The 23,895-nt window shown below is 36.4% G+C and overlaps 1 protein-coding gene across 6 annotated transcripts in view; it reads left to right on the plus strand.

Moving 5' to 3' along the window:
• Window positions 1-23,895, plus strand: part of HUWE1 (HECT, UBA and WWE domain containing E3 ubiquitin protein ligase 1) — a 1,105,343-nt gene that overhangs the window by 455,028 nt on the left and 626,420 nt on the right. For 5 of the 6 annotated variants that reach the window (XM_090389849.1, XM_090389845.1, XM_090389850.1 and 2 more), the window contains exon 35: window positions 10,295-10,390. The exons of the other annotated variant lie outside the window; for it this stretch is intronic. In XM_090389849.1, the coding sequence (XP_090245975.1) occupies window positions 10,295-10,390 (96 nt within the window). The remainder of the gene's footprint in view (window positions 1-10,294; window positions 10,391-23,895) is intronic. 6 annotated transcript variants of the gene reach the window in all.

Here is a 23,895-nt window from a genome sequence, read left to right on the forward strand (position 1 = left end):
GTTGAGAGAGTTGGGCAAAAGTTGCAGCCAGTAGCATTTGGCATGAGGCTGGAATGCTCGGCTACCATTTGAACAAAAAAGCAAGTCTTCTACTCTTAGCCTATTCGACAACTAATTTGGAGTAATTAGTAACTGCTTTACAATTGTTGCGAGCTTTGGTAACTTGGAGATTGGAAAGAAGCCCATTACGATATGCAACAATCTTTTTTGAAAAGCCTTAGCACATTTATTGTAAAACCAAAGTTGATATAAAAGACAAGATTTTAAGGTGCAATGTGGAATAAAGGATTCCATCCCTACAAGAATAAGTTCACTGACACAATCTTAACAAATGTTTACATCAGACTATTTGAAATAGTCTGACCAGGGGAAAGAAGAAAAGAAATTTTGCTAATTATCCAATTTTGTATTATTGCAATGTCAAACAACCTGAGGTTTAGAATGGCTACAAGAAGACTCCATTGGAGTAGACACCATCACCAAGTTGTAAACTGAGGTGCCTAGAGGACCTCGTACCCCGACCATGTACGTAGAAGTGTTGTTTGTGAGAAAAAGATCAAGTATGTTTGCTGCGTTCTTAGAGCTGTCTGTTCTAGATAAATGAGCAATCTGTGCAAGGTCATTAGTAATTGCAAAAGCCTCAGCATCTCTACCTTCTGGGTCCATGTGGCTAGAAAATAAAGCCAACTGGAGCTGTGAATATTAAAATCGCCAAGAAAATTACCGTACTGTTAGACAACTTGGATTGGAGAAACTCAAGTTTCACACATTTACTTTGAAAAAAATTAGAATGCTTAAAGGAGGCGTAATGCCAGAATAATGATACATGGAATAATAGAATAGGAACTTGGTTCTATTTTGTTAGTTTTTGTAAAATGAGGTAATGATTAAGAGGGATTGTGAATATTAAAATCACCAAGAAAATTACCTTGCTGTTAGGAAACTTGGACTGTCCATTACAAGAATCAATTTTGTGATATTTTTCTAAAACACATTTCTGGAGTTCACTACCATAAAACAATAAAAACAATTTGCACTTTCCGGTTTATTGGGCTTTTCTGTTAGTGCAATGATACTTTGCACTAACGGGTAGTGAACTTGATCTTATTGCATTTCGATAATATGGATAACTGGAATTCTGTGGGTTTTTACATTACAGTATTATGATGAAATGAGTTCCCCTTCACTGAAATCTTCAATCATATAAAAAAAAAAAATTTCAGAATCTTTTCCTCATTCCTATTTACTTATATAAAGTGAAAAAGACCAGCCGAAAATTGCAAGTTCTGGCAGTGCTAAGAAATTAAACAAAATTGATATAGAAATGAAGATGATTAATTAAGAAGTACAAAGCAAGAAAAAGTGTGATCTATTGCACAGAATTAGGTCTCACTGCTTGAACAGTGAATATAATTTTAAGGGACACTGCATGTATAAAAGAACATGTTAAAAGATCAATGAATTTAAGATCAACAGTGATCACAAAACAGCATTCTGGTGCTATATTGAAGATATAGATTGAAAATCAGATTTAGAAGCAAGTGCCCCTGAGTCCCATGGCCATTCAAGCAAAAGCAAGAAGTATTAAGAACATAATAAAGATAAGTACGGCAAATCCCAAGCAAAGTTCATGGGAAGCAATGGGTGGTTTAATAGGTTCAAGCATCGTGCTGGTTTCCAAAACAAAGTATGTGGTGAAGTTGCCAGTGCCGATTCTGCAGCTGCAGAAAAATTTTGATGTGTTGGAAAAAAACCCTTCTAAATCTCCACAGTGCTCAACTTCTGCAGCGGTGTGCTTATCAGCTGGAGAGTTAATTCAGGCAGCAATGATCGAAAGACAAAACTTGCTGACGTTCTTGACAAGTCTTGCTGACAAAACTTGTTGATGCCCGTCTCCTCTCTTTTTGTAATTTTGTACACTGTAATTTTTCCTGCGCATGAGATAAAAAAAAAATTGAATAAATAATTCTATTTACATTTTCCTCAAACATTTCTTTTTTTACTTCAATCAAATTCAAACAAATTTGCTTCAATCAAATTTGCGAGTGCTCCATAAGCATTTAGGGAAATTCCGAGTTATATAAATTCCAGCATACGTTGGGTTCTGTGGTGGAATGTAACCCTTAAGCAATTGGGGGAGTGGCTGTATACATAGCACATGGTAGATACAAACAGACCAAGTTATAATCTGAACGTGTATGGAAGCCAGGTTAAGCTTAGCAGTTACTTTATGGAATGCTAACCTATATTTCATGGCTGACCCAACATGCAGAGAAATGAAAAGTAGTAAAATTTGAAAAAAATAAAGGTAAATGGTAACTACGAGGGCTGAAATAAGGAGTTGGAACAGAGGGTCAGTAACACTACTTACTGTAGTATTGGTGTTGAGCAGTAGGTTGTATTGTGTAGACCAACAAAGGAAGGTTACTTACTCATGTCAGTGAATATATAGTGTGTAAAAGTGACCCAAGGTGTTGGAATGCAGTAAGATGAATGGGCTTAAAGAAGCTAAGTGTGTAGGGAAGAAATGAAATTAAACATGAAGAAACAGCATGTCCCAGGATAACGGAGAAAAGATAACATTATAAAATAGCATAATGTAGATGCTGAACCTTGTATATGGTGAAAAAAAACAATTATAGCAGAAAAATAGAATCTTGGTTTTGCCTTTGGAAACCTCATGGCTCACAAGAAATAAGAAGATATGGTACCAGGATGGTGGAAAGTAATGTGAGGATTAGTGAATATAGGTGTGCTGGGGCAGTTCGGGGTTGCTATAATCATTCCTATAGTAGGACCCTGAACATAGTTCTGGGTCCTACTATAGGAACCTGTGTTTAAGTAAATTTTGTATATGTGGGTAGCACCCTTTTTTTTTTCTGTATTACATTCTGTATATTCATTTCAAAGCTATCTGTCAGACTAGCTGTTATCTTGCCTGTTAGCTGTTAAATTTGAAGTTTAGGCTAAAATGCCTCTAAGATTATTATTTGGACCTAGATAAACAGGCAGAAAACGGTCTCCGTAGCAGAGTGGGCAGGAGCGGGAGTGCAGTAGTACACGCTCTTTGAGTAGACCGGGTTTCAAGCCCCTGACTGCTGAATTGCTAATTATTTTAGGGATATTGAATGGGGTTAGCCCTTGAGAAAGCTCAAACGGGACTTCTAAGAACTTTGCATTTCGGGACTTATAGGAACATTGTATACATTTTGGGATTCTAAGGACTTTAGAATTTTTCATATCACATTATCATTTTAAAGTAAAATCAGTTAGAAACAAACCCTTCCTTCTGAAAAATGTCTACTAACAAAAGAGTCTCTCTAGATTCGCAAAAAATATTAAAGTATGCAGCAAAGGAAGTAAGCAAACACTTAGCTATAATTACGAGAGCTTCCTTGGACTCGGGGGATGTCCCCGTGGACTGGAGGTGTGCAAATGTATCACCAATTCACAAAGGGGCGCTCAAAGGGTGACACAAGTAACTATAGACCTGTTAGTTTAACTTGTGTTCTGGGGGAAATAATGGAACACACACACACACACACACACACACACACACACACACACACACACACACACACACACACACACACACACACACACACACACACACACAGTGGAACTTCTATTTAATGAATTTCTTTATATTATGAATTTTTTTGCCAAACATTGCACCTTGAAACGAAATTACATGTAAAATTAATCCCATATAGTGAAGTGTTAGTCTCTCTATAACGAATTTTTAAAAAAAAGAATTAGTAAAAGCATTTTTGTAGATTTTCAAGCATTTACTGCTAAACAGCCACTCAAATATACTGCCTCCTTCCTTCTAAAATTGTGCATTAGCATCTGGAATTAAATAATCATCCTTTTAATGAGCACATGTGGCCTTTGACACCCTTAGGGTCTTTGTTTCATTTTTCTTACAGTTATTAAACCAAATGGGTTTTCTTAATAGTGGTCGTAAACTTTACAATAAATAGAGTAGATTTGTAAATTGATGTTGGCTCAGGGGAAAACGAAATTCGCTGTGGTATACCTTTAGCATGCTGCGGAGGCAATACATAGAATGCTACCATAGTCGGTTTTTAGTAATTCCTCCTGAGTGACATTCGCTTCTCACCTGAACTGTACTACGTGACCTTCCTGTCAATCATTATATGATATGTCCGTTCTCATCTAACTGGACTCGCAGTAGATGGTTTTCATGAATTTTTTTTAAATTTCGTTCATCATCAATCACATAGGCTATATGCTCTTGTATTTTTTTTTTTTCTTTCTGAAAAGGTAACATACAGCGTACATTAATCATAAATTTTCTTTCGTGTATATATGAATGAAAGCAGAATAAAAGAAATTCACAAAGTCGTACATTTCTTCAAAGTGATTGATAGGAAAGGTCATGTGATACTGTTGAATTGGCAGGCGAACGTCATTGAGTAGGTGGTACTAACAATTCACTGTATGGCCAGCGCAGAGAAGTTTGCGGTGTATGTATCGACAAGAGCTGCAATAGAGGAATTTCGACAATTGCGGAAACAATGTCGAAGAGAAAGTAGTAGTAGTAGTAGCAGTGGCATTTGATGCAAGAAAGCAAGTGTATGAGCTTATGCAGCATCAGCCGAAAAAGAAAAAAGTGTTTAAGTATTAATGATAAAGCAAAGCTTGTTATGATATTGACCAGGGTTTTAAGAAAAAAGATGTTGTGGAGAAATATGGCATACCTGCAAGCAGTTTATCAATGATTTTAAAAAAATCGAGAATCAATTTTAAATGCAATTGAAGGAGGAGCAGACAAGAAGCGAATTAAGTTGTGTATATACGAAGATGTTGCTAAAGCTGTTTTAAAATGGCTGCAAATGAGCCATGAAAAGAATATCCCAATATTGGGCCTAATAATTAAGCAATAAGCTCTGAAATTTGCACAGTCCCTTGGACATACAGAATTTAATGCGAGCACTGGGTGGCTAGATAAATTTAAGAAGCACCACAGAATTGTGAAAAAGGTTATTTGTGGAGAAAGTGTTAATGTAAACGAAGAAGATTGCAACAGTTGGAGGAACAATACCTTAAAGAAGATTTTGGAAGAATATAGCGTAAGGATGTTTTTAATGCTGACGAAATGGGTTTATTCTTTAAATATTTACCGAATAGAACACTTGGTTTTAAGGATGATAAATGTTTTGGCGGAAAGAAAGAAACACTGTTCTAGTTGAAGCAGATATGACAGGAAGTGACTTTTGGTCATCGGAATACAAAAAACCCAAGATGTTTTAAAGGCACAAAATCTTTGGAAGTTGACTACACCTTTAATAAAAAAAAATCATGGATGACAAGTGATATGTTTGAAGAATGGATATTAAAACTAGACAAACATATAACAAAAGAAAAAAGGAAAAACATGTTGGTAACTGACAACTGTCCGGCACATCCTGCCAGTATTTCTGCCAAACTTAAAAATGTGAAGTTGTTGTTTTTACCACCAAACGTAACGTCAAAACAACAACGAAATGGACCAAGGCATTATTAAAAATTTAAAATTTTATTATCGAAAGAGAAGAGTAATGAAAATTGTCAATGCGTTATCAGAAAATAGAAACTTGGAGGTTACCTTAGAGATTGCATCTCTGAACTGGCAAAAGTTTGGACAAACGATGTCACTGAATACACTATTCAAAATTGTTTTTCGAAAGTGGGATTTGCATTCAATACAGAAGTCGAACACCAACTGGACGAACAAGATGAACTGCCCCTTTTGCAACTGAAAAACTTTTGGACATTATTAGAATCGTCCTGAAACATCGAAAATGAAATAACACTGCATAGTTATGTTTATGTAGATCAACATCTGACTAGAGCAGAACATCCAAATGAAGATGAAATAGTGCTGAACAGCGTTAGACGTGACTATGATCACGAAGAAATTAATAATGACGCTGAAGACGCATCAGAACAACCCGTAGAAAAGCCAACTCGCGAAGAAATGATTAATGCTTTTAAAACGGTTCATATTGGTCTACAGTTTTGTGAAAATGTTACTGATAATGTTTTTAATGCTCTGAACAAATGAGGTTTTCTTTGATAATCAGACAATTTTTCAATTGTACTGTGCAAACGAAAATTAAATTGTTTTAATTTGTGATACTTACCGGCAAAAATTGTGTAAACGTAATTTAAATAAGTATGTTTTTGAAATAAAATACATTAAAAATAAATGTAGATTTGTTTCCATTTTCTAATAAGATAACAATTTCTAATAAAAAAGATACTCTGTATAACCAAATTTCTCTATAACGAATTTTTTCGCTGGATTCATCGAATTCGTTATAGGGAAGTTCAACTATATATACAGGGTGTCTCAAAAATATTGGTACAAACGTTTAGGGGAGGTGGGTAGGTAACATCTAAAGGAATGTTAATCGCGTAGGAACCGATAACCGGAAATGTCACCGTAAGTCGGTACACGGCGCTGTTCATCAGTTCGCGAGAGGTAAAATTTCTGGTTTACTTATTCAAGCAGTAGTCACTGCACGAAGAGCGTGCATCGATATACGAACTGTGAGCTGGCAGACATGCACCTAGTGTATGGATTAGCAGAGGGCCCACACAGTGTCTGCCCCCATGTGGCACAACATCGCTTCGTAATAAATGTGCGGGTAGGTATGGTCAGTAACTGCTTAGTCGGCCCATACCTGTTACCATCCCACATGAACACCACTAAATATCAGATCTTTCTTGAACAAGTTCTACCAGGATTTCTTGACAATGTTCCAGCAAATGTGAGATGCAACATTTGGTTTCAACATGACAGGACACCTGCCCATTATGGAAGGTGTGTTCGTGACCATTTGAACAAGCATTTTGAGTGTTGATGGATTGGCCGTGGTGGACCCATTGTCTGGCCCCCATGCTTACCTGATTTATCGAGTCTTGATTTCTTTCTGTGGGGGGCCCTCAAATCTACTGTGTATGAATCGCTTGTGGAGACTGAAATGGATCTTGTGGCGAGACTCGTCTGCACTGCTGCTGCTAATGTCAAGGAAACTTCAGGTGTGTTCGACCGTGTCCACCAATCCATGCTGCATCGATGTCACGCATGCATCGCGTCTCGTGGTGGAACCTTCAAACATCTGTTGTACCATCATGAACTGCATCCATCTCGTACTCCATTGTTGATATTATGTCAAATAAATGTTTGCCACTAATTACTGTCTTGTGTCATTTCTGCTTCTACTTTCCCGTGACGTTTCCGGTTATGGGTTCCTATGCGAGTCACATTCTTTCAGATGGTACCTACCTCCCCTAAATGTTTGTACCAATATTTTTGAGACGCCCTGTATATATATATCGCTGAATGTAACTGTTGGCTATGTGGTAACAGCAGTTTGTTTACTTTTGGTGACATTGGACTGAGACCCTCCACCATTGTTTTTTGTATAATCACCTAATTTCACTTAATGTTTATGACTATATTATGTCCATCACTAGTTTCTTTAGGTGTCATACATTTTGCTCTATTGTTGTCATGGCATGATATTGGTTTCCCTTTCTTAAGTTTATGATACAGTTCTCCTAGTGAGAGCCAAATCTGGGTTATTATAGGCCCTTGTATTCTATCATACATGGTGGGATAAGAAGCAATCAGCAGAATTGCCACTATCAATTCTGCTATCACTCACAACAGAGTTTCTGCATGTTATGCTTAATTTTGTAGGTGAATTCATGCTCTCTCTCTTATAGAATTTAAAATGACTAAATATCAAGCTGTAGATACCAAAACATGCACTGGTGAATTAACTTTAAAAATGTTTCCCTTAAAAAAGAAGCCTGCATTGCAGCATCACATTGTTGGATTTGCCAATATTTTTTATCTTTTGTCCTATAATTTTACTCATTAAAGTATTGAATGTGACAAAAAACGTGTGAAGCAACTTTGTGGTTAATCTCTTCCCTAAATAGTGAATTAATTTCTGCGCAGAAAAAATAATTTATTTCCACCAACCAAGGAAAAATTTAACAGTTATAATAAATTTACATTTTTCGGGCTGCACGTACACATTGATCATTCTCATTCTCTGTCTTTTTACTTTTCCCAATTCTCAAGTAATGGCAAATTAGAACTAAATGGATGCCAGATGAACTATTGAGACAAGTGGCAGAGACAAAAAGGACTTGGGATGCATGTAAATTATCACGTGATTCAGAAGCCTGTATTAGATATAAATTAGTCTGCAATCAAGTCACAAAGGATGTTAGGTAAGCTAAGCCACATTGAGTTGTGTCTGGCAAAGAAAAGCAGCAGAGATTAACAGTTAGAAGGAAGGGATTCAGTGCATTAACTGTTGTTTACCCTGCTCAGGTTGCTGACAAATTGAATGGGTATTTTGCATCTACATTCAATCATGAGGAATTCTTTAGGGGTGTGGATGCCACAAGTTTATTGAACTCCAATCGCAAGCTAAATGACTGTGATAACTGAGAGGAAAGTGCAAAAGCAATTGTTGAAGCTAAACATAAAAAATCCACCTGGGGTGGATGTGATCTATCCAATAATATTAAGAGAGGCAGCAAAAGAGGTAAGCAAGCCTTTAGTAATATTTACTAGAGCATCCTTGGATTCGGGGGAGGTCCCTATATGGAACAAAGATGTACAAATATATCCACAATTCATAAAGTGGGTTCAAAAAATGAATGATATGAGTAGTTACAGATCTGTTAGCTTAATGTCTGTTCCAGGGGAAAATTATGGAGTCACTGGTTAAAGAAGTGATGGCCTGATGGAACTGAATGCAAAAATTTATTTTTATATCATATACTTGGATTTCAGGAAGGCTTTTGATACTGTTGATCATAAAAGACTGCTATATAAACTGGAGCAATGTGGCATTGGGAGCAAATCACTGCTGGGTGGAGGGAAGTAAAACCTAGGAAAAATAGTTTTTTCCCCCCTCTTCTATCATGGTGTTCACTTATATCGTGGGTCTTAAAGTTGTCTGCAATCCATATTATATTCAGTTTGCATTGTAATAAAATTATAATTATTTCATAATATATTAATCCATATCCTTAGCAGCTTGTTAGAAATCACACACTACATTCTAAAAAAGCATTTTGAAAATTGCAAGGTGGTTTGTGCTGGTGTTTATTTTTAAACATAAAGCTTATTGAATGAATATTTTTCTCTAAATTTTTCATTCCTCTTAAGTAATTAATATGAATTAATATTAATGAATATTAAATTAATATATTATGTTAAAAATGGCAGTATTTATTAAGTGAGAGAAATTGGAAAGGAGGGAGGGGAGTTGGGAAAACGATTTAACCTAGTTGATTTTTATAGCTAACCAATATTTTTAGCACTGTCATGAAAGAAATTTATCTTAATTTTTTTCCTCGTCAAATATAGTAATGAAGCGATTACACTTATTTTCTTACTTTTTTTTTTAAATTAAAATTATGCTTTTGTCATCAAAAATGGCCATATATGAATAACCTGTATCATGTCATCTTGAACTTCTTTGTCTTAATAGTTATAGATTACTTACTGAATTTGAATAGAGTAACTGAAGATCTTACTTTTTCTTCTAAAGGTACTTTGACAGGTAATTTTAATGCATGGACAACAGCGTTAAGAAGGTAAAAGTATTTTTTCATTGGCGTGTTATATCCGTGGTATAATTTCCTCTCTTTGAAGTCCTTACTCATTTATTGAACTGTATATGTTATGTTGCATGAAAAATTTGCATTGAGTTGTATTCGTGGATTCAAATTAAATTATCCCAATTTAATTAAATAAATAGTTCTTTAATCAAGGTTACTGGTGCATCTGCAGACTTAACATAAAATTTGTGCACAGCAATATTTCTTATGTGCTTTCCTGTTTAACCAGTTTGTTTTGAATTGTAATTCATTTAGTTTATTTCTACTTCTCTGATCATGTTCTCCAGTTTTTTTTATGGACTTTTGTTTCTTTATAAGCGCAGCATCTGATAGGCAGCTGTTTTTTTATCATTGATTCACTCATGATTGCCATTTGTTATTGTTCATGTTTGTATTTTATATTCAGTAGGTAGTGGTTTGTTTTTGGTCACTTTTGAAAATAAATTTTGTAAGTTTTGTATGTTTTTTACATTCTGAAAAAATACCTTGCTATGAAAAACTTTCTTGGAGGGTATATGGTCACTGTGATTATACATGAGCCTATTAACAGGCAATTGTGGTTGTGGTTAGTGCTGTTAAATAAGCACTAAAACTTATAAGATTTTTTGATATTTGTTTCAACTTTCCTTGACAGGGATTAGGTGTAGACTGGGAAATGTCTGAGGAGGATCAGATGTTGCAAGCAATTGCCATGTCTTTAGGGGAAAATGTTCTTGTATCAACTTTCCAGGTGAGTATGTCATGTCTCATAATTGTTTTATGTAGTCTTCTCTTTTCTCTCTAATATCTGAAATGAAAGAACATTTCAAATGTATGAAGTTTTTCATATTCCATTCTGACATTAGTATTGGTAAATGATATAAGGAAGCAAGCTAATACATCAGCAGCCAAAAAAACTTCCACATCATCTGTCCATCCCCTGTAATAACTTGTCTAATTATATTTATTCAAGCTATGCATCTCCACAACACTATGGAAAGTTGTTTCCAGTGATCAACTACCATCTGGCTGAAAGCAAATCCTTATTAAGTTGAAAGCTAAAGGGAAATAATAATTAGAAGTGTGAAAATAAGTAGAGTTATACATTTTATTTTGGATGACTACACATTAGAAAAATTTTTATGGATTCCAAATTACAAATTAATGCCAAAACTGAACAAACCACTAGTCATTGGTACTGTGGCACCATCATCTACAGAAGTCAAGTTTCAAATATGAAAACAAAAATAATGACTACACTCATTATCTAGTTGATATTTTAGCTGGATGATGAGAGGAACAATTAGTCTGTCATTTTTTACTGAACAGATAGTAGCGGTGCAGGTTTGTAGTTAGTAGCTATAACTCTACACTGTTGATAATAGAAAAATTGTCTTTAGTTGATGCTGCTAATCATCCCATCTCAGTTGTTTCACCCCGTTGTAACACTATTGTGTAATGCTACTTGGAACTTTGATTTCTCCATCAAAAACGGCATTTGATAATTGAACATTTTGAGTATACAGATTGATGCTGAGGGTTCCAATTTTAGTATGTGTAAAAACCAACCAGTTCAAGATTTGGAATTTGGATTTAAATCAATTAAAGTTGCTTGTGCTTTAGTATTTTGAAATGTAACTGGAAGAAAAATCTTAGAGAAAAAGCTATTCCAATTTCATTACTATAATTGCTTGAGAAAGAATCCCAAAAAATTGACTATACCACAGTTTTTCTGTGTTGAGCTGTTTCATTTCTTCATTGACACGAAATGGGAGAAATGAAATGATCTTATAATTCACAAAATATTCATTCAGCATCTCCATATAAATTGACTCTGCATAATGGGAGTAAAAATACACAACAGGGTGACTTTTTTTTTTTTTTTGTGGCATGCCCAGTCTTATTAATGTTACAACTTGTATCTATCAAATAATATTTGCACAACCCAGCAGTAACTTTGATTTGGATTACTAAATATAAATTATAAGAAATTGAAAATGTAAGATTGAGCTTAAATTGTAAGAATTATGGGAAATTGCAATTTTTTGTTAAACTCAGTGACCAATGAGAAAACTATTAGTTTAATACCCAATCATTCTGACAATCTTGCTATAACAATAGCAAAAATTCAAACTTAAAAACTTTGGACTTTATCATAGTTTTGAGAGAGAGAGAGAGAGAGAGAGAGCGCCTCTTGTGCTTTATAAAACTATTGGGTGCCTTTTTTATAGGTTAAGTGGTATTGAAATTGGATCCATAATTCTCCCAATTTAAGATCAGTCTTATATGGAGTTATATTAGTTATCTTCATTTTGATTTATTAATCTAGAATAATACTACGTATGCATTTTGGCAACATTCAATTTTTATTCAGTTTGATACTAGCTATGACCATGTGGCCAATGCTAATATACCGATATGTCTCTCTCTCTTGCAATTTTTTCTACTAATCTAATAATTGATGGCTGAAAGTCTTTGTTTTGATTAAGTTTTGATAAAGAAACCACTGTTATGTTGTGCAAGTGCATATCATCAGAGTAAGCGGCATAATTACCTTAGATAGTGAATGATAAAATTCTGTACAACTTCTGAAGTTTCTTTTGATAAAGAAACAATAAATAAAATCACAATAACAGCTACAAACTGATCTGCAGTAGTGCCACATAAAAGGTTAGGCTGGCAAAGGCAGATTATGAGAAAATGCTGGAAAGAGCAAAGAAGGGGGTAAGGAATTCTTTACATATATAAATGCAAAGAAGAGAAGGCCAAACAGATTGGACCCTTATGTGATGGACGTGGGATAGTATTAGAAACCCCAGCTGAAGTTGCAGATGAACTTAACAGTGACTTTGCATTGATATTTATAGAAGAAAAACTCTCTGTGTCAATGAGAATTATGGGTGTGAAGTAAAAAAAAAAAAAAAAAAAGGAATTAATAATGTTGATATTTCACATGTTTATTTAATGAAAAAACTTTCAAGCTTACAGGCCAGTAAGACTCCTGGGGTTGATGGTAATCTTAAGAGAAGTGGCAAGTGAATGCATTGAACCATTGAGGCTAATTATGAGAGCATCACTGGACTCCGTTGGATTGCAAAAGTGCCAGTGTATCTGCAATACATAAGGATTAACTTCAGTAGTAAGGAAAATCATGGAGACAATGATCAAGAGTGGAATTCAGAATCATTTAGATAAAAATGAAATTTTGAAGGATACTCAGCATGGTTTTGTAAAGGGAAAACCATGTCTAACTAATCTGGTTGGCTATTTTGGCAGGGTCACCAAGATCTGGACAGGAATAATTTTGATGTTTCTTTGTATTGCAGCAAAACATTTGACTCAGTCCCAAATGAGCAGTTACTTTATAAGCTGGAACACGTTGGAATCATAGAGAAAATCCTTAGATGGATAGCTGAATGGCTTCAGGGTAGAAGGCAGAGGGGGTGATAAATGGTTAATCCTCAGATTACATTAATGTAAGAAGTGGGGTTCTCCAAGGATCAGTATTGAGACCACTGTTGTTTTTGATTTTCTTCAATGATATCAATGAAGGGATTGAGGGCATGGTGTCTAAATTTGCAGATGATGTTAAAATTGGTAGAATAATTAATGATCACTGTCAAGCTGAGCTTCTTCAGAGAGACCTAGATAGACTTCAGGAATGGTCAGAAAAATGGCAGCTATGCTTTAATCCAACAAAGTGTAAGATATTGCACCTGGAAACAGTAATCCCAAAATAACTTATTCACTTTGTGGAGTTCAACTGAACCCAGTACTGGAGGAAAGGGACTTGGGTGTTACGATATGGTCAGACATGAAATTCTCTGAGCATTGTAAACAGGTTGCAAGAAAGGCCCATGGTGTCCTGTCGATGATCTATCGAACTTTTGCAAGTAGAGATAGGGACGTGATAATCCCATTATATCATGCTATTGTTAGACCACACTTGGGATACTGTGTTCAAGTATTGAAATCGCACCTAAAGAAAGACATTGTGCTTCTTGAAAGGGTCCAAAGATGGGTAACTCGCCTTGTGAGATCAGCAGATGGGCGGTTATATGAGGAAAGACTTCGAATATGTGGGTTGCAGAGCTTGGAAACTAAGCATTTTAGAGGAGACCTGATTGAGGTGTTTAAGGCTCCAAGAGGCATAAGTAAAATGAATGAGGACGTAATTTTGATGGTTATAAATGATTCCAGAAATAGGAGCCATAATTTCAAATCACCGGGGGAGATGTTTAGAATAGATTGAAGGAAGTTTTATTATAGCCGGTGATTTAAAAATTACTGGAATGTACATGAGTGGTAGAAGCTGACAGTTTGAGGAAATTCCGAGATCAGCTGGATGATTACTTACAGGAGTAGGGAAACACGTAGGTTGTCTATTTCCTTTTCTCTTATTAATTATTATTATTATTTTATTTATTTTATTTTTTTTTAATTTTCTAAGCTGCTGCTTTTTATTTTATTTTTTTATTTATTTTTTTTTCTGGTGCAGCAATGGCCAGAGTGTGCAAGGTTTCCTTGCACCATCTGGCCATTTTATTAATACTAATAAAAAGGTGCTCTTACTAAGAAAGGCTTCCCTTCTGTAAATTTCAGTGCTTGGAGACTACACACCTGCAAGATGATCTGATTGTGGTGTATAATGCTTTGAATGGTTTGAGCATAATGCTAATGGGATTCTGGCCCTTGCTCAGATTATGCACTTGACTGGGCATAAATTCAAATTGAGGAAAAACCGTTTCTGAAGAGATGTGCTGAAATTTGCGTTTAGCCAACGAGTTGTTGATTGCTGGAAAAATCACCCATCCAGTCTTCCGTCTGACATTGTAAGTTGATAGCTTAAATAAATAAAAGAATTAGACAACCTTTTGGAGTGAATGGATGGGTGAAATGGGATGTTATTTTTTCTTTGCTGATGCTGTATAAGCTTGCTTTCTTGCATCACATTCCTCTTGTAATGCTAATGCTAACTCTCAGGCAATTGGCAAAATTGAGACCATATGAGGAAAGACTCAGATTGTGGGTTGTTGAGATTTAGCTTGGTAACAAGGCACGTCATAAGAGATCTAATTGAGGAGTATAATGCTCTGAGAGGGGTTAGTAAAATGAACGAGGGGAGAATTTTTACTGCTCTAGAGTATTCTACAACTCAGAGGGATAAATTCAACTTTTAGGGGAAGCGTTCTAGACAAGATTGTAGGAAGTTTTCTTTTAGCCAGTGAGTATCCGATTGCTGGAGGAAATTGCGTTTTCAATTAGTTGAGGCTGGCATCTTGAATAAATTCAGAAGTCAGCTAGATTGATACCTATGTGAGGATGTAAATAATTTTTTTTTTTTTTTTTGTGTCCGGCCAGTGCAACAAAAGCCCCTGGCTGTCTTGCACTGTATGGCTATTACTGTTACTTTATCTGAAATGTTATTGTAAAAAAATCCAGCAGTAGTCACTCATTACTCACCATGCCAAGGTTTTTGGGAAAGAAATTTAATGTGAATGTAAATAATGATATTTCAAGCACTTTTTTTTTTTTTTTCTCCCTGGTGTAATCTGGTCAGTGACATGGATGGGGTGCTACATGTAGTACAGTTGGCACAGTCTTCTGGAATGAGTCCTAATTCTTACGTATCTTGCCACACTCTGTTCTTCATTGTCATCTTCGGTCCTGCCTCTGCTCCTTCGACCTGGGACTTGGCCGCTTAGGACCTGTCCCTACCATCTAAGTTTGTTTTCCCTAATGGGTGCATTCTTCATACCACCCTCTATTTCTCAGGTTTATTCCCAGACTCCACCTTAGCATTTACATTTCAAGCACACGATGTGCATATTTTTTTATGTTTCTGATTTGATCTCTGTATGTGGGAAACCTGTAATTCCCCAAGAAGTTTCCCCAGAGCCATGTGAAAGGTTAAAAATATCCACAAAAATATTCACACATTTAGGTGGTATTGAATGTGTTAAGCTGTGCTTAACACATTCAATACTGTGTTTTTCAAAATGTTGAAAAAAATTCGACATTCCAACATACCAAGCATTCCAAAAATTCATACATATAGTTGAAAATTAAGTTTGGAATTAAATGGTAAAAGGAAACGCTTTTGTACCGAGCTAAATATCAGAACAAATCTTTAAATGTTGTAATAAGTTTATTCATGTACATAAATTAATATCAACACAAGCAGAACGCACAAGTGTATGCCTTTTGATTTATGGCTGTTTTGGTTGACTGCTTAAGAATGACTGCTCATAGGCATTACATCACAGAAATTAAAGGATGGCAAAGCACATGGGTGCATTTTGAACTGATGTGTAAAGGTAGGAAACATGTTAAATTTACATCCCTTAGTGACATTTCCCTATTGCTGCAGTCAACTCCTAATGATTGTAGCAAATGGCAGTTTGAAATTAAATATCTTCAAAAGAAGAAAAGTAGTATCAAGAATTGCGCAGCAAAAAGGTTATAGACACAGAGAATCATGACATAATTTAAAACAGAGAAATTTCACCTATATGTAACATCCACTTCCCTACACAACCTGGCCAACTAGTAAAAGTATGTGGTAAAAGCATGTTATCTTGCTAGTGTATTTGGCCTCATACACTCCAAACTCCGTGAACTGCTAACCATTTAGAAATGATGTGCTGGGAAGACACAGTATAGCTATTTTTTTTTTGGCAGTTATTGGCACATCGGCTTCTGTGGCCATAATACACCTCCCAAGGTTTTTGCAGTACTTTGATCCAAGCCCGAGGCGGGATTCGAACCCGTGACCTTTGGGTTGCCAGGTAAGCACTTTGCCCACCCGGCTAGCCCGGTCGGCTGTATAGCTATGTGTATTGCAAAGTACCATACACGGGCAGTTACAAAAGCTCAGTCTCTGTGCTGTGCAAAAAAAGATTCCAATCCAGAATTTTGTAAAAGTTGTATTTTATGGAAGTTTATTTCTTTCTGAACTTCCATAAATCCTCAATATTGACTTACCAACATTGAGAACTTATGGAAAGAAAATCAAAAAAATATAAAATTGAACATAAAATCGCATACCAAACAATTCCTCCTAGTTACTGTGAATTGCAGTTATCCAGAAATATCATAGTAGCAACATGAACAACTGTTTATCTCTGAAATTATTGCTAATGAATGTGCAAGATCCCTCCTCACAGATTCTTAGCCATATCTTGAGAACATTGTATATGAAATCAGACTGGGGTGGGGGGGTTGTACAGGCAGCCAGGGAAGGAGATTGGCTGAAAAATACCAATAACCTGGTAGCAAAGGGATGCAATGTAGAATGAAAGACAGAATGAGTAGGTTGGTCACTGAGTGAAGGAGTGAATTAGAAATTATGGCAAAAGGGAATAAATTTCAGTTTTGGTGAAAGAAAGAGTGACCCAACACGAGGGAAAGAGAGTGAATGAGTGTTGTGGTAAATAGAAATGAGTGGAAGAGGAAATGTAATTGTCTGAAAGAATACAAAGTTAATAATAACTTACTCCACTTAATATATTTACTAACAACACTATCACTGTATTCTCCCCTGGCCTGCAAAAAACTGTGTATAGTTTACACATAGGCTAGGCCTGCACCACAACTGAAGAATAACAGTAAGTTAGGGTGCCCACAGAGTGCAGTGCAGAAAGCAAGAGTCAAACAAATGAAATGAAAGCCAGATGAATGAATGAGTGTGCGTGAAAAAAAGATCACAAACCATAAATGTTAAGTACACACTAACCCTAGTTTTAATCTTTTATATTCTTTCTTATTTATGCTTAATTATTAAGCATTAGTATTTAAAATTGCATCCCCCCCCAGATGTGTGAGAAGGAGATGAATGAATATATATAACCTAACAGGGAGGGGAAAAAAAAAAAAAAAAAATATATATATATATATATATATATATATATATATTAAACTATAAGAAATAAAAATAAAATGCAAGTAGGGTGAGAATGTGGATTATGAATGGAGTAAATGTGTGTCTCTCCCCTGCCCCCTCATCTGGTGGATTCTCCACTGCCAGCTAACATATCCTACTCCCGGAGCTGGATTGGTAGGTTGACCTTCCTACCGGATTCGACACTACATGGACCTGACAAAAAACATCACCAACAAAGACAAACTGTGGCTTTGCTACCAATATGCCATTTGGCTATCTGAATTGGGTACTCAAACCAGGTTCCCTTTAAAACCCAATCTCAGGCAGGGGGAGGGTTTTAATCTTAGGGTGAGGGATGAGACAGGTCGCTGTCTCCTCCACTCTTTGCCTTTCCCCATACTTCACATGGGGGCTCTTCCCCACTGAACTCTTTAGGGATGCCTACTCTATCATCCCCATTCTTCTATCTGTTTTCCCCCGTCTTCAGTCTCTCCGCTCCCCACTGTAACTAAACTGACCGAGTACGCCCCCTAACAATGCTACCAAATTCTAATCAGTCTAAAAATTCAAACACTTTCTCGTAAACCTCTGTCTTTCCAGATTCTAGTGTTCATCCCCCGTGTGTGTGTGTGTGTGTGTGTGTGTGTGTGTGTGTGTGTGTGTGTGTGTGTGTGTGTGTGTGTGTTGCCACTGAAATCCTTGGAAAATAGGTGGCAGGGCCTGCCAGAGTACTTAAATAATCTACTGGTTGCCTGACCTGCCTCCTCAAGGATCCAATGGCTAAGTGGTCAGGAAAAACCACGGAACATAGCACTACCCAACGAATCCTTCCCCACACACTTTTTAAATCTCTGGCCTCCACAGAGTTCTGTGTCATACAAACTGAGTATGCAACGTGGAGATGTGGAACCCCTGTTGCTGTCAGACAACTAACATTGTATCTGATACCCTTATTCATTCTCTGAAAGGTGCCTCCGTAGCCAGGTGGGCGGGCAGTGCGTAGCACACGTTCCTTGTTTAGACTGGGGTTCGAGCCTGTGACCACCAAATATGAAGGATGCGGAAAGGTCAGGGAATGACCACCACATTATCCCCGGAGCAATATGGCCTTAGTTGCTAATGCTCCTAAAAACCAAATGGCAAACAAACAAACATCCTCAGAAAGTTATTGAGGTAACTCAGAGGTTCCCAACAACTGGTATGCAAGGAGTGAGCTACTGGTATGTGGACTGTGAATAAAATCACCTGCAATTTCCCTCATGGGAGAGAAAACATTTTTAAATGTTAATGTTACTAAAGCTGAAACTTTATTTTTTACAATTCGTATCTATGTGAGTATTTCAGTCTTTCTTCTTGGAAAATACAGGTAGCCCTCAATTTACTTCATGGTTAGGTTCCTTGGGGGGACAGGTGCAAATGGAATTCTTTATATAATGGAGTCAATCGAAAATCACAGGGTTAGATCCGGGCACCAAAAATGTTACCCACCACTTTGCATTGATTGTTTTATTTTATTAGCATTCTTCATAGTTGTAGTAATAGTCGATGGAGGCATATTCATAGCCCTGCACACATTAGGGCGGCTTTCAGATTCTATCCTCCGAATATTGCATTAGTATTCAATTAAATACTCTTACCAGACATGATGTGTCATTATTCTATTAAATTAAAACTTCATAACACGATTTATTAATAGGACAATTAATTTTAAAAAATGTTAGCGTAATAAATTTCCAACACTTGTAAATAGCGTAAACAACAACCAAATGAATACTACCCGCATCCCCAAGTGGTTACTTTATGGGCGGGTATCTTTCTCATCTCTAATCAGAATGCGCTGATTGCTGATTGGCCTAGATTGTCCTAAATCACGTGAACAGTGCATGTTACATAGTACAGTGTGATGCTGATAAATTTTGTCCTACAATTTTAAACTTTCAATTTACAAAAAAAAAAAAAAAAGCAAAAATAAATAAATAAAAATGCTGTTGTGGTTGTCGTTAGTAATCAGCACTACTGCCAATCGATGCAAATCGGACCAGCGCAAAACGAGGGATACCTGTATACCTATTTTCTTTCTTTTACTTAATTCATAGAACTTTGTCTTTACTTCCCCCATTTTTTCTTCTTATTTAGCATGTTCGAAACAACAGTGGACCTAACACCGAACCCCGGGTGACTCCACTAATAACATTAGTCCACAAATATCAGTGTCCATTGATTACCACTCTGTCTTCTCCCCCTCAACTGCCCTTTTATCCATTTTAGCAACTTTCCCTTAATACCATACTGCTCCAATTTATACAGTAGTCTTCCATGCACAACAGTGTCAAAAGCTTTTTTTGAAATCCATGTAGATGATATCTTCTGTAAACACATCATAGTATCCAGGCAAGTTTCTCAGACAAGGCTCTCCCTTAAACCCATGCTGTGTCTGAATTCACAGGCTTCTCTATGATCCTGCAATTCTTCTTTAACCAGTGACTCCATTATTTTTTCCAGAACAGCAATAAAAACTAACTGGTCTGTAATTACTCCTGTCACCCTTAGATTCCTCTTTCTGAATTGGGGAAACATTTGACACATCTCCAGTACACAGCGACTGCCCCTGAGTCCAAGGATGCTCTCATAATTATGGAACAGACTTCCAATGGAAGTCTCTTCCACCAACCAACTACCCGCTTGCTAAAGGCAAATTTCTGCTCATCTATCCTACATCTGTCTTTCCTCAATCTGAATTTATGCCCTCTCAGGTGATTATTCTGAGCAAGAGGAAGAATCCCATTGATATTGAGCATGCTCAAACCATTCAAAGCTTTATACACCTCTATCAGATCACCTCGCCGGTGCCTCGTTTCCAGACACTGTAATTTGCAAAACTTAAGCCTTTCTTCATAAGAGCAACCCTTTGTTCCATTCACTAATCTTGTTGCCTTTCTCTGTACTCGTTCCAGGCTTATACAAAGGAATAATCACCTCCTTATCCCTGCTAGAAAAATTCCTGTATATCATTGACAAGACACAATGAGCTACTCTTGCAGCCCATCTGCACTGCTCAGAGAACTTCATATCTGCCTGCACAATTACCCCCAGGTGCTTTTCATTCTCTACCACTGTCAGTGTAGTACCACAGAGTTGATATGTTGCTCTGGGGTTGCTGTTTCCCATATGTAGTTACATTTGTCAATTCTATACTGCAGCAGCATAGCGTCAGTAGTGTCCTTAACAACCTTGCCAACCTTTGTATCGTCTGAAAACTTGGACATTAATCTTGATATACCATCATCAATATTATTTATAAATACAGAAAACAATAATGGACCCAACACTAAACCCTGAGGGACTCCAATAATAACATTAGTCCACAATGAGCAGTGTCCATTGATTACCACTCTGTCTTCTTCCCCTCAACCATCCCTTTATCCATAGCAGCAATTTGCCTCCAATACCACACTGCTCCAATTTGTGCAGCAGTCTACCATGTGCAACAGTATCAAAAGCCTTTCTAAGATCCAAATATGTAATATCAAAGTTATTCCCTGCATCCAGTTCTTTTGTGACTGCATCATAGTATCCAATCCAATTGGTCAGGCAAGAATTTCCCTTACAAAACCATGCTGTGTCAGAGTTATAACTGAATTTTTGTCTAGATGATCGGCAGTGCTTCTTTAACCAGTGCCTCCATCAATTTTCCTGGAGCAGAAGTTAAACTCACAGGTCTATAATTACTTGTGTCAGCCTTTGATCCTCTTTTGTGAATTGGGGTCACATTTGCACATCTCCAGTCTATGGATACCTCCCACGAGTCCAAAGAAGCTCTCATAATTATGGCTAAGGGTTTGCTTACTTCCTTTGCTACCTCCTTTAATATAACTAGATAGATCCCATCCACCCCAGGTGCCTTTTTTATGTTTATCCTCAACACTTTCTCCTCCACTTTCCTCTCAGTTATTACAAAATCATCTAGCTCACTGCCAGAGTTTACTTCACCTCTGGCATTCCCCTTCCTGAATAACTTCTCATGTGTGAATGTAGATGCAAAATACTTGTTTAGTTTGTTAGCCACCTGAGCAGGATCCTCAACTGTTGAACCATCAATATCCAATGGACCAATCTGATTCATCTCTTTCCTTCTAGAGTTTACATAGGTAAAGAACTCTTTTCTGTTTTTATTTGCATCCTTTGCCAAGGATTTCTCATAATCTGCCTTTGCCTGCCTAATCTCCTTTGTGACTTGGTTACAGACCAGCTTATATCTATCATAGGCTTCCATGTCATGCATTAATTTATATGTATCCCATGCATTTTTCTTCTCTGCCATATGTCTCATTAGTTCATCTGACATCCATTTAGGCCTAAACCTTGAACAATATTTCTTAGTTGGTATGTAAAACCTAGTAGCTTCCAAGATAAGTTCTTTGAATGCTTCCCATTTTGAATTTGAAGAACTCTTTATTGCATACAATAAAGAGTTCTTCTTAAATTCAACTTAAACTTTGCTTACCTGTTTTGCTGCTTCCCTTAATACAATTGGATTTATCCTAACCATTTCAGGTGCCTTTTATATATTTATCTTTAATTTCTTCTCCGCTTTCTTTTCTGTTATTGCGAAATCACATCCAGCTTCCTCTTAGAGTTTGCCTGGTCTACTCATCACTAAAAATTCTGCGGGTGTGAATGCGGATGCAAAATACCTATTCAGCTTGTCAGAAAATTGCAGGTTCATCAGCAGTTAAATTATTAGTAACTAGTGGATGTTTGTGATTATCCACTTCCTTCTAGTGTTTTCATAAATATGGAAGTCTTTGCTTGCTCTTTGTTGCATTCTTTGCAGAGTCTTCTCGTAATATGCCTTAGCACGCATAACTTCCTTTGGGACTTGAATGCAAACTTTTATGGGAACTCTAGCCATCTGTAACATCTGATAATTTGCATCCCATACATTTTTCTTCTCTAATATAAGCCCTTCACTTCATTTGATTCATTTAAGTCAAATTATTGCGTTATCTCCTAGTTCACATAAAAGTCTTAGTAGCTTTTATGATTACATTCTTGAAATGCTTCACATTTCGACTTTGCTGTTGGTAACTTCAGTTGTTTCCACTTTGTAGAATTGAGGAACTGTGTGAGACCATTAAGGAAGGGATTTAGCAAAGGTGACAATGATAAAGCCCTTCCCTTTGCTCTTGACAGTAGTCAAGTCTTTAAATTTCACACCAGTACACTGTGATCATCGCCACCTAGTTGGTCTTTTATCTTCAGACTTTAAATGAATGAATAGTCACTGCTGGTCATCAGATTTAGAAAGCATCCCTAATGTGCTGGTGTAGAAAACAATCAACCAATATATCCATAGTCTTGCTACTGTTTGAGTGACCAACCCGCAGGGTTCACAATATCTGGAAAGTTAAGTCTACTGCCATTATGACATTCTGATCAACTGGTCCAGTCTGTGCAGTTGTTCATTATACTTATAACAATTATTAGGCCTGTAATACCGTCCTACCATCATTTTTGTGACGTCCGAATTTGGCTGTCTGGATAACACTGAGCAAACATCCTCCCCCGCTCATGTCCCATATTCAAATTTAGACTCTCTCTCTCTCTTATAAGTGATGACACGGTGTGTCCTGATTACTACACATTGTACACACTTCCTGTACACTTTGATAAGCTTCTTCAAAAATTCAGTCCAATCCACTTAATGGCGATTCAAATAACTCCCTCTAGTAAACTTATTGTCAGAGTGGCCATTAAGAGATTAGCATATGTTTCTGCTTGGCAACATTATTACATCTTCCTCCTAATTTTGTTCTGACCACAATTCTATTCATTTTTGCTTTAAATACCAATTCAGCCTATTTCCTTCCTCCCCACTCTCTTTGCTTCCCCCATACTATCTTAAGTTTGCTCTACTTCCTTGTATATTAGTTACCCTCAAATTTGTTCTTATTTCCTAAATTGAAATGTAGTTTTTCCATTAATTTATGTAAAGCTGGCTGCATATCTGAATCTCAGTGTCTGGCTTTCTGCAGCATGTATGGAATTTTACAGTTAACATTTTAAATTTGAACTTTGAGTAGACATGTTGGACGCATACTACATTTTTTTTATTATTATTATTATTTTATGCCTATTTGTCGAGTATATACTGCTCATTACTATACCCTGTAGGTCCTGTAGTATGTGTTTCTATTTTTTTGGATTTCAGTACACTATTTTTTGTATATAATACATCTATTTGTACCATTTATCATAAAATTAAGTTAATATTGATCTAATTGATGTGCTAATAAACAGCTAATATAATATAGTCTGTGTTTATATTTTTTTTGCTATTGAGTCTTTTTTAATTGTATACTCTGCATTTTTCG

The sequence above is a fragment of the Mastigoproctus giganteus genome, chromosome 2 (assembly GCF_048544385.1).
Source record: "Mastigoproctus giganteus isolate SK-2022 chromosome 2, ASM4854438v1, whole genome shotgun sequence".
Lineage (NCBI taxonomy): Eukaryota > Metazoa > Arthropoda > Arachnida > Uropygi > Thelyphonidae > Mastigoproctus > Mastigoproctus giganteus.